Source organism: Phyllobates terribilis, unplaced genomic scaffold, assembly GCF_046119375.1.
Source record: "Phyllobates terribilis strain yellow unplaced genomic scaffold, ASM4611937v1 Scaffold_1__5_contigs__length_1240528914, whole genome shotgun sequence".
NCBI classification, from domain to species: Eukaryota; Metazoa; Chordata; class Amphibia; order Anura; family Dendrobatidae; genus Phyllobates; species Phyllobates terribilis.
The window spans coordinates 814,742,203-814,766,975 of record NW_027362761.1 but is presented as its reverse complement, the minus strand read 5'-3'; the positions used below and the strand labels follow the sequence as shown (position 1 = coordinate 814,766,975).

Genomic DNA, 24,773 nt, shown 5'->3' with positions numbered 1-24,773 from the left:
CTGCTACAGAACCACCAGTCTCTTGAATGCTGAGCTCTTAATAACCCTGCCCACACCACTGATTGGCAGCTTTCTGCCTATGCACGGTATCCACAGAAAGTTGTCAATCAGTGGTAGAGGTGGGACTATACAGAGCTCATGAATATAGCAGACTACATGGCAGCAGGTTTAAAACTCCACTAGCAATAATCACTTGCTGATAAAACAATGATTTTAACAAAATTACAGCAAACAGCTCAGTAAGTGACATTGCTGGAATCAGGGTCTCGGCCTCTACATTATGTTGCATAAACCTGTTTATACATTTCACATCACTTGAGATGGAAATCTTTTGTCATTCTTCAGTCCCAAGCCTTTAAGCTCACATAGGGTAGTGTTTTCAGAACAGATACTAAAGATGGTTAAGGTAACGTTCCAATAGGATGAATACGCCTCAAATTGCCGTAGCATGAGGTGTATGGGATTTTAATTTATCAGTGTAAATTGTCTGGGGCTGCTGATTTGAAATCTGCAGTATATCAATGTAAACTGCAAGTGTCACCCTTTCCAAAGCCAAGGGTGATATGTGGCTTACAGGAAATATATCAGTAGGATCAACCCTCCTAAGTCGTCTATATGGGCATGTAGGTCATAGGAAGGTGATTAAAATGATACCTTAATATCTGCAATCTGGCGTCTTATTCCAGAGAAATCCACGTTTTTTCTTATATGTAAATGACCTCTTCCAGGCTATGGGGAGGACGCTGCCTGGAAGATAACTCTGCCTCCCTAGCATATGTTACATGAAGGGGGAGTTACAAATGTGAGACAAGTAACTAACACAGAACAGGGGAAATTAAATTTGTCTTCTTGCCAACACATTTTTTGCAGCTCTCTGAGCTCTGCTGCATTGCGACAGTATTGTAACCCCGTCTGCCTTGTGAGAGAGAAGCTGGAGCCGAGAGGAACTGTGATGGTGTGTGATATGGTATCATTTTGTGTATATTTATATTTTACTGATTTTTATAGTGTTCTCTTGCTGCTATGTGTACCTCTATTGCCTGCTGGAAAAACAGGCATTCCTCACATGTATTAAATCTGTCAAACAGTCGCAAATCATGTTCACGAAGCGAGGAAAACTTAAAGCCCGAGCACGCTATAAATACTCGGTGCTCGGCCGAGTATACTCGGCGAAAGGGTTAAACGAATATACTCGCTCATCACAAGTTGACTTCTCTTGTAGGATGAGTTATTTGTTAATTGATTAATAGCTGTTATTCATGATATCAGCACCCACAGCTTATTATACTGTTATCTGTGCACAGGGTCAGTGAGGCTATGTGCCCACGATGCAGAAATGAAGCAGAAAATTTCTGCATCATTTCTGCATCTCCCTGGTAGAAAAAACGCATGCAGATTGTACATGCAGATTGTACATGCGTTTTTCCCGCCAAATACATGCGGATTTGAAGTGTTTTCACATGCGTTTCTGCATGCCGGTTGACAAGCGCTTTCCAGGCGATTTTAGCATCACTTGGAAAGTGCTTGACAACTTGGTCACACTATATAAATCCATGCAACCAGCATGGATTTATATAGTGTGACCCGAGAGAGTGGTAAAAATAAAAAATAAACCTATACTTACCTTCTGATGGCCCGGCGTGTGTAGCTGCGCTCGCTCCTGTCTGCCAGCTGATTGCGGGACACTGCACTGAAGGGGCTGCGGTCACATGACTGTGACGTCACCGCAGGTCCTTCAGTCCTGCCCGCAAGCACAGGGAAGGAGACCGGGGCCCGTCGGAAGGTGAATATAAACTTTATTTTTTATTTTATTCTTTTTTTTTCAGGTACAATGATACCCAGGTCTGGATGAGAGTCTCCTCTCCTCCAGAACTGGGTACCCTCCGCACATTGAAACGCATATAATCCGTGAGTACAAATGTACTGACACGGATTATGTGCGTCTCAATGCAAGTCAATGGCGGCGATTACGCCGCGCTTCCGCAAAATTAATGGACATGCTGCAGATTTTTGAGCGCAGCATAAACGCTGCGGAAAAATCCACAGCATGGGCATAGAACTTGCGGAATCCCCTTGGGGACCATGGGGGGCGGATTACCTAGCGTTTAACAAGCGTTTACGCTGCGGAAATTCCACAGCATATACACTTGAAAAACGCTACGTGGGCACTTAGCCTGAATAATTCTATTTGCTAATATGCTAAGGACATATTGAACCAGCTTGGTGATTTTGTAAAACAATGGAAGACCCACAATGTCACCTCCCCCCCTGACCTGTGAATGAGGGACTTTTAAATATCACAGCCAGGAGAGACACTGGTTACATGCTGTGTGGGACAATGACGTGAGGACAGCATGTCAGAGAATGGGAGAAACCTGGATGACTTTGGAAATCCTGCTGGAAGGAACATATATGGAGAAACATATGGACTATTTTATCCTCTGTCTGCTGGATTGTTGGACTCCTCTCCCAGGGCGTTTGTCCCATTACTGGACTGCTTTAATGTTTCTGGACTATTTTTATCCTCTGTGTGGTGCATTGTATGTGGACCTTTCAGTTTTGCCTATAATAAAGGTCTGGTTATTGTTCACTCTTCTCTTGCTCTGTTGATTGTGTGATACTGGAGAAGGACCGGTGACAGGAACCTGCAGATGTGTGAGGTATAATCACACACAGCTCTGCAGTGAGATCAGGAGAGCAGAGAGCGGCCATTACACATCACACTCTGGTAACTCGCCCTTCATATAAAATAATCTCTGGAGGCAGAGTTATCTTCCAGACAACATCCCCCCCAGAGCCTGGAAGAGGTCATTTATATAAAGTGAAAAAAGATGATTTATCAACTTATATGGGGCATACAGGTGGGAATCTTTTCAGCAGTCTATAACCTGTATGTCCATATTAATAGTTTACATAGGTCAAATGTGGTGACAGATTCCCTTTAATGTCAACATTTCAACATCAACAGCAGCATTAGCACTGTGGGAGGTCTACAGTGGAAATGCCCAGTGGAAACCCTAATGTGTTATGAGCTATAAGCGAACGTATAGATTACCTTTGTAAGCAAGATGCTGGATTCTTCTCGACACAGCTGACACATTTGAAGAATGTTTGTTTCACCATCTTTCTCCTAGTACAGTAATAAGAGGAATATTATATACTAGTATGTGTGGCAAAAGCAGTTTTACCTTATTTTGGCGGATGAGAGCAAGAGCTGCTACAGAAATTTTTTGGGGGATTTAGTAACCTTTGGGGTGGACTGGATCATGCACTGGGGTTGTGTATATGCCCTTCCCTTTGACCTTTCCCATCCCTCGTTTGATCTTGATGCACATTTGTCTTTTTTCAACTGTATTAAAAGTGAATCTGTCCGCAGTTTTTTCTATGTATACTGCAGACAACGTGAAGTAGGGGTTAAAACACTGTAGGCAACGATGTGTCACATGTCTGACTGTGTGCTCGTGTTTACTTAGACTGAGGCTTTAATCACCTTGTGATTAACATTGCTGTGACTAGCTGGCCACATGCTTGCAAGTCCGACTCCGCCCCCTTCTGTGATTATCAGCTCAATGCCTATATCTATGTACACCTAGAGCCTGTTGTAGGCGGGGTTAACTTTCTCAGCTCTGCTGCATTGGTAAATCTAAAAACGCTGTGTCAGAACGCCTGTGCCGAATAATTAAGTGATACATCGTTGAATTCAGGGTCACTTTGCCTACAGTATGCTGCTCTCAGATGAAGCAGCAAAAACCTGGTGACAGATTCCATTTAACTATGGAACTTCCTGTTATCTATTGAGTTACTGACATTAAGATCCACAATCCTTTTTCAAATAAGCTTGGCAGCGTCTATTCAGTGTACTATACATTGCTTATGCCAGTCGCTGTGGAAAGAAAAGGCGAAATGGAGCCTTCATGCTTGTCAAAGTGACAAAGATCACCCACTTTTTGAAGGAAAAAAGGAGCTTTCTTTTTTTTTTTATAAAAGACAGAAGCTGTCCTTGAAAGAATAGCAGATGGATCAGTCAGTAGGTTAATACCCAACTGGCCCTTTGTTTTGTTTCCAGCTAAAAAACAATATATTATTCAACAATACATGTATTGGTGACCAAGTGTATTTAAAGAGTAACCAATTACATATATCAGTGGTATACGTGAAAACAAGCATCCTTGTAATATATCTTACCAGGGAAATCGGCTTCTTTCTCCTCCTGAACGGATCATTTTTCCAAATTCTCAATTTGTAGGTAAAATGTGTATTCAGTGAAGACAGACTTTCCCATTACTGAGATAGGAGATGACAATCACTACTGTTAAGATTCAGACAGGAGTGAGGAGGAAGAGGCAGATCTTATCAGTAGTTACTGCCATCTGCTATTCTTTCTTCACTGAATAAAGATTTTTTCTGGAAATTGAGAATTTTGAGAATATTCTCAGTAAGGACTGATGAGTCAGTCTGAGAAAAACCTCGGCACTCGGTATAGCTCTTTTGAACTTCAAGCTTTTAATATCATAATGTAAGTGCAGTCCAGAAAAACAACAAACGTTTCGGCCTACATGGCCTTCATCAGTGTTATCCAACAGCTTTTGGAGATCAGTGAAACCGGGGGATGGCCTGGACTCTATGTCTCAAAGGTGAAAGGTTAGTAGGACCTGTTTCACCTGCCAATACAGTGTGGGGCTCAAAAGCAGTGTCCACTGCTGGTTCCAGTGTCTGCCCATCCCCCGGTTTCACTGATCTCCATAAGTGGTTTGATCACACTGATGAAGGACATCTAGGCCGAAACGTTTGTTGTTTTCCTGGACTGCACTTACATTATGATATTAAAATCTTGAAGTTCAAAAGAGCTATACCGAGTGCCGACGTTTTTCTCAGACTGTATTTGGGTTTGGACCCTACTCGAGCAGCTTTCAGAGAGTGCTGCGGTTTTCTTTACTTGTTGAGCATAGAGCAGATTTCTCTGATCAGATATATTACACAGTTGCTTTTTTTCATGCATGTGTACTATTGATTTATGAAGTAAAAATGAAAACAATAGTTACTCTTTAAACCTATGGGTGTTTTATTACCACAGAACTTATGCCATCATCCCCTCCCTTTTGGTAATCTCCGCTTTCTTATTTTCTGTTTAACCATGCCATCAATAAATACCATACTGTTGGGTTTCATGCTGTACACAACCATGTGAATGAACATTTGAGTTTGCACAAACCTCACTCTCTGGGTTGATAGAAGGTAATGTTGTACTGAAAAAATAAAAAAAGTAGAATAACTGGAGCAGTAGGGACATGTAAAAACTAAGCAAATTTAAGCTCTGATAACAGCACACATTTCAGATGGAAAGATCCCGGCACATAAGCCTACGGTATCTTTAAAGCCACATTTACCCAGTGAATGCCACAATAGTGTCCTTTTGGCATCCGCTGGGCAGGTATATGCCAGTCTACTTTTTCCCTGGAAAGAGGTCTGTAGTCTGCCACTTTTTCCTATACAGAGAAAAAAAAAAGTAGTATTCTGCTAGGTATAAGTCTCATTCTAAATTCCCGAATGTCACAGTAAAAGGTAATATGACAAAGTAATATTCAGAAAAAAATAGGGCAAAACGACTAACAGGATCTTGTTTCAGGGATTAGTTTAGATAGGTGCATTCACTTTTTACGTTTGGGCTTGAAGGGCATAAAATAGCTTTTGTAGAGCTGTACAGTAAGTTGTCACTCACAACAGCTGACTCCGGCCTACTGACCTCGTCTGTAATTATCATTTAGGTGACCATACTGTACTTTCGTAGCTCTCTCTTTGGTTGGATGTTGCTGCGATATATACAATGTATCACAGCGTGAGCATTTGTTGAGCCCTCTCCATCGACATAGAGTCATATGTTAGATACAAACCACCTCCAAAACATTAACCAGTCTAAAACTTGGAATTCACCTGGCATCTAATTTCTCATTACCTATCCTCATCATTTAAATAACCAATGCACTACAAAAAAGGTGGAAAAGACCTTATATAGTATATTCTGAACTGCCTAAACTGGTAAAGATGTGGAGTATGTACAGCTTATGCAAGACAAGAACATAAAGAATAATACAAGAAAATCAAATTCTGCTGCATTTAATATCATCTTAGCTTTAAACATTACATACGTCTTTGGTGTAGTGCTACTTGTTTCATTCACAGCTTGTCTCACATTTTCATCTGCTCCTTTATGTTGTGTATTCTGATGAAAAAAAAAATTGTTACGCATTTTGGAACCTTTTCAGAAAAACGGATTTGGATTAAAAACAATTGTAAAAAGGATTATAAGGTTTAGAGTGGTCCCTCACTGAGAACTTCCATTAAATAGTCAACATTGAGACTGACTACAAAAGGGCTACAGAAAACTAATAACATGCTAAAGCATCTGATCACAGCGGGGACCATTTAAATAAAAGCTATACCCTATGGCAAAAGAAGGGTAATGCCACAGTGGCTGATCTTATGGTTAATGTATATTTGTGGGACAATTTATAGAGAATTGAAGAAGATACCAGTCACAGTTTGCATTTGTTCTGAAAAATACAGATCGTGCTGGTCAGTGACATTTATGTAAAATGGGCCTGTTTGTGTTCAGACCAGAACCACTTTCAGCGCTGGTAAAAGCTACCCATGCACTTGCTGATCAAGGACATCTCTTGAAAGGTTTAGATATGATGAAAAGTCTCTTGTTAATGAAATAAGCCAAATCCTAAAATTGGGCTCACACACTGATGTTTGCTAACATTGCCACAAAGATCAAACATCTTTATTGTACATGTGCAATGTTTTAGCCCATTGATGATGGGCTCCTCTTTTCCTAATTACCACTTTCTTAGTGGCATTGCTTGGAGATGTGGTTCTGGATTGTAAACCTGCCCTATAATAAATGTTAGGAGGTATTTTCTGACCTTTCGGTGAAGATATGAAAAAAAAAAACACTAATAAAATGAAAATGTTGGCATGAATCTAAACCATTACCCTAGTCCCATCCCATCGCCCCAAAGTACCCTTTTTAAGGACTATTTTAAATAATACACTACATTACATTAACCCCCTTCACCTTCCTGACCAGGCCAAATTTTTTAATTGTGACTAGCGTCACTTTATGTGGTAACTGGAATGCTTCAACGGATCCCAATGATTCAAAGACAGTTTTTTTGTGACATATTGTACTTCATATTACTGGTAAATTTTGGTCGATATGATTTGCGTTTATTTATGAAAATATCAAAAATTTGGCAAAAAATAAATAAATTACAAAATGTCACAATTTTCAAACTTTTAATTCTTATGTCCTCACACAAAATAGTTAATAAACAATATTTTCAAATTTGTACTTTACATCACCATCATTTAAACATTTTTTTTTTGTTAGGAAGTTAGAAGGGTTAAAAGTTGATCAGCAATTTTTCCTTTTTCCATCAAAATTTACAAAACCAATTTTAGGGATCACATCACATTTGAAGTGACTTTCTTTGGAGGGGCCTATGTGACAAAAGAATACCCAAAAGTGGCACCATTTTAAAAACTGCACTCCTCAAAGTGCTCAAAAGCACATTCAAGAAGTTTGTTAACACTTTAGGTGCTTCACATGTATTAAAGCAATGTGCAAGGAAAAAAATGAACATTTTCATTTTTCCCACAAAAATGTTCCTTTAGCCCCAATTTTTTCATTTTCACAAGGGTAACAAGAGAAAATGGAGCATACAATTTGTTGTGCAATTTCTCCGGAGTACACAGATACCCCACATGTGGTGGAACACTACTGTTTGGGCGCACGGCAGGGCTTGGAAGTGAAGGAGCATCATTTGACTTTTGGAGCGCAAAAGTCCTGATGTGCCTAAACAATGGAAACCCCCCACAAGTGACCCAATTTTGGAAACTAGACTCCTCAAGGAATTTATCTAGTGTGGTGAGCACTTTTAACCCTCAGGCAATTGACAGGATTGTATAACATTGGCCTGAGTGAAAGGTAAATTACCATTTTTTTCCACTACAATATTGCTTTGGCCCCAAGTTTTTTATTTTCAAAAGAGCAAATGAGCGGTACAATTTGCTGTGCAAATTCTCCTGTGTACCTCAATACCCCATATGTGGTCAAAAACTACTTTTGAGTCACAGTACAAAGCGCAGAAGTGAAGAACCGCCATATTATAATGCGGATTTTGCTGTTATGATTTGCGGGTGCAGTATCACATTGCCAGAGCCCCTGAGGTGCCAGAACAGCAGAACCCTTCCATAAGTGACCCCATTTTATAAACTACACCCCTCAATGAATTCATCTAGGGGCGCAGTGATCATATTGACACCATGGGTATGTGTCACAGAATTTTTTACCATTGGGCAGTGAAGAAAATATAAGTATATTTTTACTGCAAAAATTTTGTTTTAGCCCCAGATTTTACATTTTCACACGGGGAAATTGGTAAAAATGGCACCAAAACTTGTCACACAATTGCTGCTGAACATGGCAATACTTCATATGTGGCTGTACAGTATTGCTTAGCCACATGGCGAGACTCGGGAGGGACGGAGCGCTATTTTGACTAGGAGAAAAAATTATTACAGAATAGTTTGCAGACTCCATATACCGAGATCCCTAAGTACGATAAGAGCAGGATCCCCCCTCGTGACCCCATTTTGGAAATAACAATCCTCTGGGAATTTATCTACAGGTAGTGATGATTTGGACTCCATGGGTGTTTTTCAGAAACATGTCGCTTAGTGAAAATTGCAAATCTACAATTGTAGTGCCAAGTACATTGTAGTGCTCAGCTAGTGATTCTGGAGACACGCACCCAGTAAATTAAGTGGGCTCTCGTCGCTATAGAAATGGCAAACATGTGGATGCTAAATGTGATTTAGGCACGAACATTGTGGGGCTTAGAAGGAGGGGAAGCATTTGGATTTGAGAGCACAGAATTAGCTGGATTTCTTTTGGGGGGAGCCATTTTGCTTTTACAGAGGCTTTGTGTTACCAGTAAGGTGGAAGCCCCCTATATTTCCACTGACGGATCTGAGTGGGGACTTGCTTTTTTTGTGGACTGAGTTGAAGCTTTTGTTGGGAACATTTACCTTAACATTTTGGATCACATTTATCCTGCGCGCTACGCTGAGCACTTACATCGGGGTTCCCATCTAACAATTTTTCTATATTTCTGCTGACAGTCATATGAGGGCTTGTTTTTTGTGGAAGGAGTTGAAGGGTTTTTTTGTACCATTTTCGTGCACATAAAATTTTTTGATTGCTTTCTATTCCGATTTTTGGGACAGAATGAACAAAAACCAGCAATTCAGGAATTTTTTTTTATGCCGTTCACAATGTGGTAAAACTGGTAAGACTTTATTCTTCGGGTCAGAATGAATACAGAGACACCACACTTATATCGTATTTTTTTGTTTTGCCGCTTTTACACAATAAAAGCTATTTTATAAAAAAAAGAATTGTTTTTGCATTGTTATATTCCGAGAGCTTTAGCTATTTTCTTTTTTTTTTCTTTTTTAACTGATGGAGCTCTATGGTGGCTTGTTTTGTGTAACGTGTACTTTGTTTATTTTTGTTTTACATTAAAGGGGTTGTCCACTACTAGGACAACCCCTTCTTAAACTAAATGTTCGGCCCCAATAATATAAAAAAACCTATACTCACATCCCATGCCGGTCCAGCGGTGGTGGCACTCGCAGTCCCGGGGATGTGATGCGGTGGAATAACACATAATCCCGGGAACCCAATCAGCGCTGGCATCACTGTCCCCGCCTTTGGACAAACTGAACATGAAGAGGAAGTCTGGGATCAGCTGCAGTCCTGGCTTCCTCTTCATGTTCAGTAGTGGACAACCCTTTTAATATATGTATTTTATGGCAAAATGTTTTTTTAATTTTTTTATTTTGTGATTTTAAATATTTTCACAAATTTTTTTAAAACTTTTTTATTTAGTCCCTCCATGGGACATCAACTTTCCTTGCCCTGATCTAATACTCTGCAGTGCTTTTGCATTGCAGGGTATTAGATCAGTGTCTCACACACAGGGAGGAGGCCTGTCAGCTCCTGCTCAAGGCAGCAACTTACAAGCCACCATACTTGGGCAGCAATCTTTCGGCCCGGGGTCACCATGGAGACCATCCGCACAACGCGATAGCCTTGTGCCGATTAAAGCAGAGAGGGAGCTCCCGCCCGCTGCATGCCAATTGAGGCCGCTGTTATTATGGAGAGTGGCATTAGAGAGGTTAAACATCTGCGATCAGCACTAGCACTGATCGTGGGAGGTCAGCTAAAATCTACTGCTCACAGCCGCTGATGATTGCGCCGGCTCTGCAAGTGAGCCGACGCGATCTCTCTGCCATACATGTACGGTGGTTTACGGGAACGCATTTTCCGCAGGGCAATACATGTACGTCGGATGTCGTACGTGTTTTGAACTGCTTGACCTATCAATTCTAGTTCTCACCATGTTTTTTTGCAGAAAATGTGGTTTTCGTAGAGGCGAGTATTTATTTTCAGGCTGGCTTTTCTCTTTCTGATTTCCAGAAGACTTTTGGTTTCGTTCTTTCTTCAGTTCCTTTTCATATTGACCGCTAAAAAAAAAAAAACAGAAAAGAAAACAATTTTGGGTTACATTACAACAAAATGCATTTTTCACATTACAAACAGTTTACTAGATTATGAAGCTATGCCTGCATTAAGCAAGATGTGACCTTACAATGTCCTGCTTCTGCACTGTTGTTATCTAATGCAATATTTTATGAGTCTCTATGGTAACAGACTACAAACAAAACCTGAGTAGTCTGATCCTGCAATTATGACAAATGTGTTCCCTACTTCTTACTAAATTACTCAATGTACGTTAGCTGTAAATCTCAAATAGCTGCTGATTCGTATACAGTAAGCTGTAACGTTAAAGGGAATCTGTCAGTAGGATCAACCCTCCTAAGCCATCTATAAGGATATGCAGGTCATAGGAAGCTGAAGAAAGGAATACGTTCATATCTGCTACCTGATGTTTTATTCCAGAGTAATCCACATTTTTCTTAATATGTAGATGAGCTGTTAAACTCTATGTACGAATCAGAAGCTGGCTGTATGATTTCAGCAACATATGTTTAACTCTAAAACGCTGCAGCATTTCACAGAAAGACTTAAGCCCCCGTCTCACATAGCGAGATCGCTGCTGTGTCACGGTTTTGGTGACGCAACAGCGACCTCACCAGCGATGTCGCTATGTGTGACACTTTGCAACGATCAGGCCCCTGCTGTGAGGTCGCTGATCGCTGCAAAGTGTCCTGGACCATTTTTTGGTCGTTGCTCTCCCGCTGGTCAGCACACATTGCTGTGTGTGACCAGCGGGAGCAGCGATCAGGCTGGTAACCATGATAAACATCGGGTTACTAGGGGCACACGCGCACCTAGTAACCCGTTGTTTATCATGGTTACGAGCCTGCTAAAGTGAGCGGTAACCTCCCGCTTACTGTAGCAGAGTGGTAACCATGATAAACAACGGGTTACTAGGAGCGCGTGTGCCCCTAGTAACCCGATGTTTACCATAGTTACCAGCCTGCTCCTGCTTCAGCAGGCTCGTAACCAGGAGCAGGACATCATGGAAAGATTCTTTCCACGATGTCGCTGCTCCCCTGATCGTTGGTGAGCCTGCCTGTTTGACAGCTCACCAGCGACCACATAGTGACGCAGCAAAGATCCCTGACAGGTCGTATCGTTGTCGGGATCGTTGCAGCGTCGCCAAGTGTGCCGGGCCTTTACTGTAGTTTAAATGCCGCCAAGGACTGAGCCGCATGGAAGACTGGTCAGTTAGGCAGGTCCCACGCAGCTTCTCCCCACCCGCTTCCCTGAAGCGACACCCTGTGTACACTTGTAAGGAGAGATCTGTTACTCAAGGACAGCAGGGAGAGAAAAGTCGCTGGGCACCCACCTGTTTGACTACTGTAGTCTCCCATGCAGCTTGGTCCCTGGCGGCTATTATATTAATTTTCTCTCTGAAATGCCAATGCCGTCGTGTTTCAGAGTTAAATATGTGTGGCTGAAATCATACAGCCAGTATCTGATATATGCTGCCTCTAGATCAGGCTGCATGTACCAGCTGTCAGGTTCCCTTTAAAGGCAACCAGTCACACAGTATATGCAGCCTGATTAGACACCACAGTGTTCTATAGCAGGAAAAGTCAAGCAGATTGATGTATCATTTTACGAGATAAAAATCAAAACAGAACATCAGGTGGGGGGGATGTATTAATCAGTGATTTCCAGCTATCTTTGTTTCTACATTTAGGCTATGTGCCCACGATGCAGAAATGCTCCGGATTTTTTCCTGAGCGTTTCTGCATCTCCCTGGCAGAAAAAACGCATGCGGATTGTACATGCCTTTTTCCTGCCAGGGACATGCGGATGTGAAGCGTTCTTCACATGCATTTCTGCATGAAGGTTGTCAAGTGCTTTCCAAGCGATTTTAGCATCACTTGGAAAGTGCTTGTCAACTTGGTCACACTATATAAATCCATGCAACCAGCATGGATTTATATAGTGTGACCGAAAGAATGGTAAAAATAAATATTATACTTACCTTCTGATGGCCCCCGATGTCCTTATCCGATCCGTCCTGGCTTGCCGGCAGCTCGCGGTAGACTAAAAGGACCTACCATGACGTCATTTAGTCATGACTAAATGACGTCACCGCAGGTCCTTTTAGTCTACCATGAGCTGCCGGCAAGCCAGGACAAGGACACCGGGGGCCATCCAAAGGGAAGTATAATGTATATTTTATTCTTTTTTTTTACAGGTACTATGGTGCCCGGGTCTGGAGGAGAGTCTCCTCTTCTCTAAACCCGGGTACCATCCACACATTGAACTGCATGTTATCCACATGTACAGATGTAGTGATGCAGATGTCATGCGTTCCAATGCAAGTCAATGGCGGCGAAAACAAAGCGATTCCGCAAAATAATTGGTAGTGCTGCAGATTTTTCCGCAATGATAATCTGCAGCGGAAATTTCCGCAGCATGTGCACAGCACATGCGGATTATCATTGGGGAACATGGCAGGCCTTCTACCATGCGTTTTTGCAGCGGAATTGCCGCTGCGGAAACGCTTAAAAAAACGCATAGTGGGCACACAGCCTTATACAGGAAATGCTGCCATCCATTGATTAAGGCCACTTCCTCGACTGCTAAACCCAGAATGAGCAGGGATTTCAATGAATAAAATATTGTCAATACTGGACCTTTTCCCCACAAACCTATCAATTTGTTAAGCTTCTCCCACCCAGACTGCACATCATTTCCTAACTGAAAGGTTCCTTCTAAACTTATAGTGAGCATCTACATGAATATTATGGACATATATAGAAGCAGAAAAGCATCAGCATTGTCTCTGGGGTTAATGTTCTTTCAGGCTTAAAGAAGAATAACTGGCAGGATTTTCAGGATCAATTTGATTCCCATGATTAATAAAACTACAAATGCACAATTATGCTGCTAGATTATTGCATTGCGGGGTAGTCCAGATGGTGACCATGTGTTACAGAAGAACAGGAAAGCAGCAAATATTCATCAAAATAGTAACTTATTTACTACCACTAATTAGTGTATTGCTAAGAAGGGTCATTATAAAAATATCAAAGTTGCAGGAAGCTCAAGAGTAGTGTAGCTGTGATTATTCCTAGCAGTTTATGTACAGAATTCTCAGTTTACTCATCAAAAATAGGCAAAATTGCAAAGTGCTTGTAAATAGAAATAACTTGATGATTTACTTCTTTTTAAAAGTCCTCTCTGTTCTAAAGAAAGGAGGGATTTTAAATTCTATTGTGCACTGATCATTGCCTAGACTCAGTCTACCAGAGGTGACTAGTTAGCTAGGCAAGGAGTGTGTGTTTTTAAGAGCCGCTCTGAAGCTAGCCAGGTCACTTCACAGGTGCCAACCTCAGTGCCCATATGTTCCTTCTATGCTGCAGAAACAAACACTTCTGGCAAATGGTTGAAATTATCAATCATTCAGAAGCACACAGCCCCCAGAGAGCAGGAAGTCGGGAGGCTGGGGAGCAGTGTGCTCCTGAAGATAGGATCAACAACCACCCTTAAAACAGGTTGCCTCTATTTTTTTCAGAAACTGCACCACTCTTGTCTATTTCTTGTACCGGATGTTACATTCACTTAAATGGTGAGTAACTGCAGTAACAGACACAGCCCATGCACAAAGGGGGTGCTATGAATTTTTGTCTATTATCTCATATAACCTATACGTCAAAAATCTAAATGATGCATTGTTTTGTAAGCTTAATGTTTTATAAGGCAGCAGAAAGCAAAGCTATAAAACTAGAATACAGTTATGGGACCCTTTAATCCAAATGCATGTGGTTTACATTGAAATAGGTTTACATTGCCTATCATTATCTTGTTCATGATATTATGCTTGTTAAAGGGAATCTGTCAGCAGGTTTTTGCTACCTCACTTGAGAGCAGCATGATGTAGGCAGAGACCCTGAATCCAACGAAGTATCACTTCGTTTACTGGGAGCAGCCGTTCTGACACAATCAAGAGTGTTTAGATTTAGCAATGCAGCAGAGCTGAGAAAGTTAACCCTGCTCACAATAGGCTCTGTGTGTACATACTCTGTAGACAGTGAGCTGCCTATCACAGAAGGGGGTGGAGTCAGACATGGAAGCGTGTGCCAGCTAGCCACAGCAATGATAATCACCAGGTTTTTATCCCTTTCACAACCTATAGGTACGTCATAGGTCACCTCCCCTTGTGACGCGAGCTCCGGCGCGGAGCCCACATGTTTTCAGGCACATGACAGCTGATCTGATCAGCTGTCATGTGCCTCTAACAGCCACAGGTGGAATCTTTGACAGCGGCAGTTAATATGAGCGCGCAGGAAGAGCGTCACTGGCTCCACCCATCGGCACCCGTCACATGATCGCGGGGCGCCGATGGGTTGGCATGACAACCTGGGGTCTGCAGGAGACCCCTGTCGTTGTCATTGCAGATCTGCTATGAGCGCCGCCCCGTGGCCGACACTCACAGCAGATGATCAATTCTGCTACACATAGCAGGGCTTCTATGTATAGCTCAAGCGATCAGAAAATCGCAGCTTCTAGTCTCCTAAGGAGACTATTGAAACAGGTAAAAATTGTAAAAAAATGTTTTTAAAAATATAAAAAAAATATCTATAAAAAGTTCAAATCATCCCACTTTTGCCCCAATCAAAATTAATAAATAAAAAAAAATAAAAAAAATACACATATTTGGTATCGCCGTGTTCAGAAACGCCTGATCAAAATATAAAAACAATTAATCAGATCGGTAAATGGCGTAACGAGAAAAAAAAATAAATCAAAGCGGCAGAATGGCATTTTTTTGATCAACGCAACATTGCTATAACAGGCGATCAATACATCGTAAATTACTCCAAAATTATATCAATAAAAACGTGAGCTCGGCTCACAAAGAAATAAGCCCTCACCCAGCCCCAGATTCCCAAATAAAAAAGGAGATGCGACTGGTCTCTTAAGATTGCCCCCTTTTTTTTTTTTTTTTTTTTTTTTTTTTAACAAGAACCTGTACATCTTTGGTATCTGCGAACTTGTAAACTTGTAATGCCATGGAGAACCATAATGGCAGGTCAGTTTTAGCATTAAGTGGACATTGTTTAAAAAAAAAAATAAATTTGCAATTTCACCGCACTTGGAATTTTTTACCAGTTTTCCAGTACAGCATGTCGTAAAATCAATGGTGTTGTTAAAAAATACAACTCGTCCCACAATACGGCCATATTGACGGAAAAATAAAAAAAGTTATGGCTCTGGGAGTAAGGAGAGCAAAAAAACAAAAGTGCAAAAAAGGGAAATCCCCAGGTCGTGAAGGGGTTAAACCTTCAATCCAAGTAAAAAACAGCACATAGCCTGACATGTGACACATCGTTGAATTCTGTGTTTTAACCCCTACCTCATGCTGTCCTCAGATTACATAGCAAAAAACTGCTGACATTACCTTTAAGTTATCAAAATAGGAGAAGCTAAGTAATCTTGGTTGTCTATATGAGTTTATAGGTCCCATATCTGCATGGACAATGATTAAACGAACTGCAGAATAAAGACTGGCAGAGACACGTACACCAATATCAGCCATGAAATTTATTTATTATACAAGAACACAATTAAATATTATTAGTTTTATGTTCTTTGCAGGTTGTGACAACTTTTACTTACAATGCCAACGTTACTATTTATTGTTTATTAACCTGAGAGAGAGGTTCAGATCATCTTGAGAGTTGGAAGACAATATCCTAAAATCTTTTAATGTGGGTGCAATGAAAGATATCACCACCTGCAAGAGGTTAGGAAATGCGTGGCACCAGAGACCCCCAGATAGCATCACCACTGCTTCTGACTAGAACTACACCAAGCAATCATGTCTTCACCACTGCTTTTGGAGCTGATCCACTTCCATTTGTAGACTCTCAATCTTGTCCCCAAACTCTTGCTTGAAGAGTCTGTTGGCTTCTTCGGCCTCCAGCCGATCTCGTTCAGCCACTTTCAATCTGGATTTGATTCACATGAAAGGGTAATAAAAAAAAAAAAAAAAACAAAAAAAAAAACAAACAACAAAAGGCAATGGAGGTGGTGGGTATAACAAATGGACTAGAATAGAACATAAAACTCAAACAAGAACAAAAGTAAAAAAAAGGGTGGAAAATGGATAGAATAAAAAGAAAAATGACAGAAACCTACATAATATTTAATGAAACTTGAAGGTGAAGCAGGCAAAAACTGATCTATTCATATCACATGTAATATAGTCTAAACGTCAGTGTTAGTAGTTACATGAAATAAGGATTCTCAATCTTTTCTTAAAACTCTACATTGCATGGATCTTCGATGATAAAGTCATTCCCACTTTCACACTGTCTTATTTCCTCTTTACGTATACAGTCTCATTTAATTGAATGGAGAATTAAAAAAAGAAGGTTAGACATACTAGTAAGGCTCCTTTGTCTAGATGCATTAAACTATCTTTAGAGTCACAATATTCATTTTGCCATCTCCTAGGAGGAATGTCTTTTAGGATGTTTTAAAACTAGTTTTAGGTTATGTGCAGACAGAGTGGATGTTGGACACAGAATTTAGCCTTAAATCTACTGCAAAAAAAAAATCTATTAATTTTACTGTACAGTATATTTGCAGGTCTGAATACTTATTCTGTGTTATGTTACACTAAGTGATGTATGACTGATGGCTTTATCTCGATTTATAATGTGTACGCAACTCTATCCAGACCTATATTTAACATCTGAAGGTCTGTAATGTATAAAGACAATAGAAGAATTGCTTAATGGGGTTGTCCAGGACTCTGGATATCGATGACTGTAGATCCTGCGGTGGCTGGATGTACACTGTACGGAGCTGCGGTGTTACGGCTCCATACTTTTAGTGTAGTAGTCCCCGCTCATATGTACTGCAGCTCAGCTAATATTGAAGTGAATGGGGTCCACACACCACTGCGCAATGAGGAAAATGTCAAATGACGTGGTGGTAGAGCAGATATAGTGCCGCTCTATTCAATGTCTACAGGACTGACACAGTCGATGTACAACAGTTGTTTCTATCAGCCTAATAGACGCTAAATGAAGCAGCACCACCTTCTCCATTTACTCTCCTTACAGCATTTATGTCGAGGGAAGAAGCACTCCCACCAAACTTATTATTGCACAAATCCGTACATACTGTAAGTACGTAATATATTAATTGATCGGAGTCTTTCCTGGTTCCAGCACCGCTGTGGTCTTCTTCTGGGTCACATGATGGTTATTTAGACTTGCCACATCACACTGGGGTTTTATGCAAGAGCCGAAAACCACTTTTACAATGTAAACGTATGGATCCTCATTCTGACACTCCATAGACTTACATTGTAAAAGCCACCTGACGGAGCACAGAGTGATCCGGAAAGTTGGAATAGTCATCACGTGACCCAGAAGAGGCCCAGATCAGTGCTAATAACTGGGGAAGATGCCGATCAGGGAGTATATTACTAGAATTACATTACACTACATATATAGGTTTAGGCAATAAAAAGTTTTGTGGGACTGCTTCCTTAAAGGGAACCTGACAGGCGATACATGCTGCTTGATCCACGGACAGCATGTATCAGACACTGGTCAGGTATGTGTGACTCTGAAACGCTGTGGTGTTTCAGAGAAAAAAAAACAAAACAAACCTTAAAAGCCGCTGGAGACCGAGGTGCACAGGAAACTAGTCAAACAGGTCGGTTCCCGGAGGATTCCCCCGCTCATTGACCTGGATTGACAGGTCTCTCCCTACACACGTACATAGGGGGAGACCTGTCAATCCAGGGCAGCGAGTGGGGGAAGCCTCCGGGAACCTGCCTGTCTGACTAGTCTACAGCACAGTCTCGGTCCCTGGCAGCTTGTTAAGTATGTTCTTCTATGAAACGCCGCAGTGTTTCAGAGTCAAACATACCTGGCTGGGATCATACAGCCAGTGTCTCATACAAGATGCCCCTGGATCGGACAGCATGTATCAGCTATCAGGTTCCCTTCAGGGATCCCTGTGGGTCCTAGTGGTGGTATCCTCAGTGATATTTACACAGTTGATGAGGCATCACAAAGACATGGTTTTAAAAAGTTTATTTGGCAAATTTTTGTGGGGTCTAACAAAGATTTCATCTATAGTGAGAGGGTGGGAGAAAGAAAGGATAACAGAACGGAGGAGCCATGGCTTCAAAATGCTGCGATTTTCAAATGAACAGTAGGCAACATTTAACATCTATGTAGTAGCTAGTAACAAGGCAGACTTTTCTTGCTTCCTCCTGCTACCAAGTTCCTCTGTTAGTGCTGGCAAGGCGCTTTGCGTTAGCCACCTAGTGCTGCTTCTGTAACAGTTTACTGGCTGTACTACTTAAGGTTTTTGCCTGTTTCAACAAATTCTTTTCACTAATTTGTTAATTTAAGAACAAAAAACAAAAAGTTAAATGAGATTTAAGGGTAAATGATTAATAAAACAGAGAACATCAAAAGAAAAAGATGTATTAGGAAATTCATACAGAAATACAGTACAACTAAAATAAAGAAAACATATCAGGTTTGTGTATAGATGGCCCCATAATATATCCATTTTATGGCTAACACCAAAGGTGAGCTTCTTACAAAATCCTACTGCCTTTAGCAAAATCTAAGGAGCCTGGGTATCAATACTAATATGGACGGAGTGCCAGAATTAACAACATTACACATATAGGGCTAATTGTTTTCTACAACAAGTATATGTTGATGTAGGTATTTCCAGATATAAATGGCATTTAATACTCAATTGACTAATTAAAGATTTCTATAGGTTTTTATGCAACAAAATTATTTGCACAAAATCCATATTAAAACGGTGTTGTCCAACTTTGTGGACAACCTTTTTCTTGCATAAGGGCATGTATTTGGGGCTAAAAATCTTGCATTTTGGCTTTTACAGACTCTTACATTCCTGGACATTCAAGTTTATGTTGTCTGTGGTCATAAATCAGCTAAGAGGAGCTCAGAAAAAGATAGATAAGAGTTACAAACACTCTGTCAGACCGTCATAATGAGCTCACTCATGGATTTTCAGTTAACTCATTCTACAGCCAACAACGAACCTTGCAACACAGAGGCTATAAAAAGCTACCTGTGCAACATTTTTAGCCCAAATACATGTATTTACATGTACTTAAAATATAAATAAATTGCTCCAAAAGGTGGACAACCCATTTAACTGGTACATCAAGCAGGCAATCTTGTGAATGCCCACCCTTAGGCCAAGTCCACATGTGTTGTAATTTTCCACTTTTTCACCAAAAAATCTGCGAAAAGTACACAGAAAAATCATCACATAGATTTTGTTGCAGGTTTTAATGTGGATTCACTGCAAATATCTGCTACACAGAAAGGAGTTAAAATAAGTAGTAAAACTCTGACAGATTTATATACTGCAGATTTAAAAAACCATAGGACAGGTACTAGAGCACGAGCACTGGGACTCTAATCTCTATGGGACTGCTGAAGACAGTGGGCTGTACTTGGCCATCAAAGTCAGTCCTATGGAATTTCAATGAACAGTTACAACATTTTTGCTAACTAATTTCATCATACACAGCAGTATAAAGCTTTTGGTGTTGCCATTAGAGGGCGCTTAGCACCTTACTACATGCTATTTAACTATATGGTTTAATATATGCATTAAATGCAGTAACCTCCCACTAGTGCACTAACTATATCTCTTTACAGTAGATATATAGCCCAGTATTACAAAAGCATAGCCTTATTACGCTGGTTCACATTTGCACTCTCTCTTATGTTTTAGGAACAGACAAATGGATCCATTGGGCCCCACATGCTGCACTTTTTTCTCCCGTTCTGAAATCTGACACATGAACGAACCCAGATGGGGCCCATAATAATTAAGCTTCTGTTTGCATGAGTTATGCAACAGGTCCATTTTTGCCATGAACTTCATTTGTCTGTTCTTAAAATGGAACACATACATGGAATGTCAGAACGGAAGTTTGAACTGTGCCTAAACATACATTATGGAATTAGTCAGTGTGGAAGCCAGAGAAACATGGTGTTAAATTTAAAGAAAATTCAAAATATTCTATTGCTGCGTCAAATTGTTTGAAATAAGAAAAAGAAACAAGAAGAAGAAAAATTGCTGTTTTTTCTCCTTTATTCAATTCCTGCAACCTCTTCCCTGACAACCATTTAACACTCTGCTATCAAGATATGTAATATAAAGCCTTAGCAGTCCACTCCATGTATGTTACCTCTGCTCCAGTTGTTTGATCGTGGCAGCCATCTGATTGGTTTTCTCTTCCAAGCGACTGTTTAACTCAGTCTTCTGTTTCACTGCCAAATCTGAGCTCTGAAGCGAGATTTAACAGCACTATTAAAATAATGTCTTACAGGAATAGAAGTTATACCAGTTACTTAGACATCAGTGAAGTTTCACAAAATACATTACATGCTTTAACTACTTCTGAACTGTCCATATACTAAAAAAGGCTGGGTGGTCCACACTTTACTCTGTACTGACGTTCTAAAACATCAATGTATAGTAAGCAGCTTGCAGGCGATTGCATATAATTTGGGGAGGGATTGGGCTGTCAGACACAGCCAGACTACCCATAGAGAAGGGAAAAAAAGGTTTATTAACACGTTTAGCTTCTCAATCTCTGTCTACACAACACTGAACCAGCACTTATGTATACAGATAAGGAAGCACTAACAGTGTTTTCTCTTCTGAACTCCGTGATCATATGATCGCCGGGTGTAGGGAGAGAGCAGCAGTTTGTTGGGTCTTGGGAGACTCAGTCAGCTCCGCTATGCAGGCATGAGGCTGCATTTCCCCTGTAACTGGGGGAATAGAATGAATTAATATGATGTAATAGAATTTATCAATGTGTTCAAATTCCCCTCCCAAAAAGGTCTTTTTAGACCTTATGGGGGGAGGGAGCTCAGTTTGTAAAATAAATGGAAAAAAAAATGTATAAATAAAAAAAGCAAGAACATAAAACAAAGACACAGCCAGTTTGAACTGCTGTTTCTCGCCCCGCCCCGTCGAAAAAGAAAATATGTCCAATATACAAAAATAGTTTCTACAGAAAGGGGAATGCAATTTAAAAAAAATCTTTTTTTGTGTGAAACTCTGTGGTTGTAAAATAAAAAAAGGTTTTAAAAATGTGAAAAATACACACTTAGGCTGCGTTCACACATTGCGTATTTTCGCGCATTTTTTGAAAATACGCAATGTGCTTTGTGTCTGCCAGCAAAGTGAATGGGAAATTCACTTTGCCGTCCAGACACTGTGTAATTTTACGCATGTCAATTCTTTACGCTGCTGCGTCCCGCGCTTTCTCCTATTGTGTCCATTATAAGTGATGGAATTACGCAGCGGTGTTCACACACTGCGTAATTCCATCGCTTTTTTACGGAGGCGCAGGATGGATACTCACCTACACGATGTCAGGGGAGAGGCGTCCGGTCCAGTCCGCTCACATCCCACGCTTCCAGCATCTGCCGGTGAGCCGATCAGCTGTTAGCTAACCGGCTTGTAACCGGCCGGTCAGCTGACTACAAGCCGGTCAGCTGACAGTCTGCTGATCGCTTCACGGCAGATGCTGCAAGCGCGGGACCGGAGCAGACGCGTCTCTCATCCATCGGGTAGGTGAGTACCCATAGTCTGTACATACACTGCTAGGGACACACACACACACACACACACATACATGACACATAGACACAGACAGTACACATGTCACCCTTCATTTCACGCTGCGCTTTTTTACGCAGTGTGTGAATGGAGGTGCTTTTTTTACCTGCATAAAAAAAGCAGGAAAATACGCAGCGTAAAAAAACGCAGGGAAATACTCAATGTGTGAACGCAGCCTTAGATGAAAAGGCCCAACCTTTTTATGTGATAACTAACAATAAGTAATGCTTTCTCCTAGAGTGTTCCTAGAGTGCCTAAGTCTAGGTCTTCCCACCTGAAGTTTAAAGGACAGTTCATGCTTTAAAGCCCTGAGATCATCAAGTTGTTGTCTGAGTGCTGCTAAAGCATCTTGCTTCTCACAGACATCCTTATCCAGCATCTTCATAGCCATTTCCATCTCTTGCCTCATTCCTATTTGTACCTCCAGTTCTTTTTCTATGTCCTAAAACAAAAAATATATTAATACACAACAGGACATAGGGTGGGAAGGGAGAAAGAGCTGTGGCAGAAAATATTTACTCTCAATTATTGACTCTTTCTGTCTTCTGGATAATCTGGTACAAAGATATATATTTATTCGTACTCCCATGACAGCACCACGAGAGAGGATCCACCCATCAAGGACAGGTATCCTACAGGTTAAAAAGGGCGGCACCTCTCTCCCGCCTCCGTTTAGGTTTCCTGTCCTTGATGGGAGACCTATCAGGCTTACCTGCTGGATGAAGAAAAAGGTCTCTTGCCCCAGATGGAATAGACAGGGCTGGGGCGGTGAAGTTCCTGCCCTAGTCGGTCCTGAACTTCTGGAGACGCCTCGGCAGGGCTCATTGGGGCACCTCTGTGTGCGTTGCGGTCAGCGTGACATCCCCTCTTGTGGAGGTGGATGGTCCGCTATGTGTGGGTCCGCATGCGGGCAACCCCCCCCCCCCCGCTACACTATGCAAGTGCGGCCCTGTATTGTATTTCCGGAGCGCCGGAGCCTTCCGCCGGAAGTGGGTGTGGTTCTCGCGCGGCCAGGAAGTATAGGACCGCATGCGAGCGTGTGAGAACGCCGAAGCGGGAGCCTGTTCACCGCTGACGAGGGGCGTCCCGCCAGTGCTGCTGGGAGGCAGTGACTAGCCCACCTGGGGGGAGTGTGAGGTTCCTTCCGGGGACCCACCACACAGGTACCAGGTATGGCCAGTATGAAAAGGACCTGGCAGCATACAGAGGTATTTCCCAGCCCATTGTTTTCTTTTGGCAACATCGGAGATTCGCAAGAGCAGCTATCACCTCAGCATGAACAACTGCTGCAGGAGCAGCCCTCACAACAGGCGGTGCAACGTCGTTCCCGGGCTGGGTCCAATCGTTCGACTAGGAAGTTCACCGCAAAAAGCAGGAAGGAAGGTCCTGTTGTTCGGCGTGATCCTCCGCCAGTTAATAAGGATTCCTCTGCTTCTACGGTACCACATATTCCAGGGGGTAAGTGAAATCTTCATGAAAGTTCTACTAATTCTTCCTCTATTTTTCTGTCTATAATTTTTTCAGAACAAGAATTGTTCATTTAAATCAAAACATAAGGAATGTGCCCTATGCAGCAATCCGCTCCCTGATGCATATATTAAAAAATTGTGTCAACCTTGTATTGACAAGGTGATGATGGAAGAAACCCCGGGGTTTTCCTTAGGTCTAAAAACTTTAATTAAAGAAGAAATAGACAAGGCTTGGCGAGGGAATTCTGAGCCCAGGCATTCTCCTCAGGACCCTCAGCCAGGCTCAGACTCTGATATCTCAGACGTTTCCTCCTCTTCCCTTTCTTCCTCTAATAGCGAGTCTGATAGACAATGTTTTCCTCTGCATGAGGTTGATGCCTTGGTGAAAGCTGTCCGGACTACCATGGGCATTGTGGACACTGGACCAGAAAAATCTTTGGAGGATGTAATGTTTGGGGGATTAGATCAGAAAAAGAAGAGATGTTTTCCCATGAACACTAAAATTAAAGATCTCATTGATAAGAGAGTGGCAAAAGCCAGACAGGAAGGGTAGCATCCCCCCCTCCTTCAAAAGGAGGTATCCGTTTGATGATGCCGCAAGTTCCTCTTGGTCAAAGGCACCAAGGCTAGATGTTGCCATTGCTAAAGCATCAAAAAAGTCTTCTCTCCCCTTCGACGACATGGGAGCATTAAGAGACCCCCTGGACAGACGAGCAGATACCTTTTTGAAAGATGCATGGGAGACAGCTACAGGAGCCCTGAAACCAGCAGTTGCAGCAACTTGCACATCCAGAGCCCTGATGGTCTGGCTGGAACAGCTAGACAACCAACTGAAGGAGGGTGTCTCCAGGAAGGAGATTATTTCTTCCCTCCCCCTAGAACAGGGTGCAGCGGCCTTTCTGGCTGACGTGTCTGTGGACTCGGTAAGACTGGCAGCGAAATCATTAGCTCTATCAAATGCTGCTCGGAGAGCCCTATGGCTTAAATGCTGGCCTGGAGATGTACAAACGAAGTCTAGACTCTGT

General features: G+C 41.6%; 1 protein-coding gene across 10 annotated transcripts in view; it reads right to left on the bottom strand.

Moving 5' to 3' along the window:
• The window catches only part of RUFY3 (RUN and FYVE domain containing 3), a 133,430-nt gene that overhangs the window by 926 nt on the left and 107,731 nt on the right, over positions 1-24,773 (bottom strand). For 4 of the 10 annotated variants that reach the window (XM_073637369.1, XM_073637402.1, XM_073637422.1 and 1 more), the window contains exons 11-17: positions 22,554-22,721; positions 20,835-20,932; positions 16,447-16,566; positions 10,467-10,593; positions 6,147-6,220; positions 5,213-5,246; positions 3,056-3,130 (exon numbers count right to left, since the gene is read on the bottom strand). In XM_073637369.1, coding sequence (XP_073493470.1) covers positions 3,056-3,130; positions 5,213-5,246; positions 6,147-6,220; positions 10,467-10,593; positions 16,447-16,566; positions 20,835-20,932; positions 22,554-22,721 — 696 coding nt within the window. Of the gene's footprint in view, positions 1-3,055; positions 3,131-5,212; positions 5,247-5,387; positions 5,487-6,146; positions 6,221-10,466; positions 10,594-16,352; positions 16,567-18,657; positions 18,979-20,834; positions 20,933-22,553; positions 22,722-24,773 lie in introns of those variants that run through there. The other 6 variants (XM_073637438.1, XM_073637447.1, XR_012247144.1 and 3 more) reach the window with 5 other exon arrangements.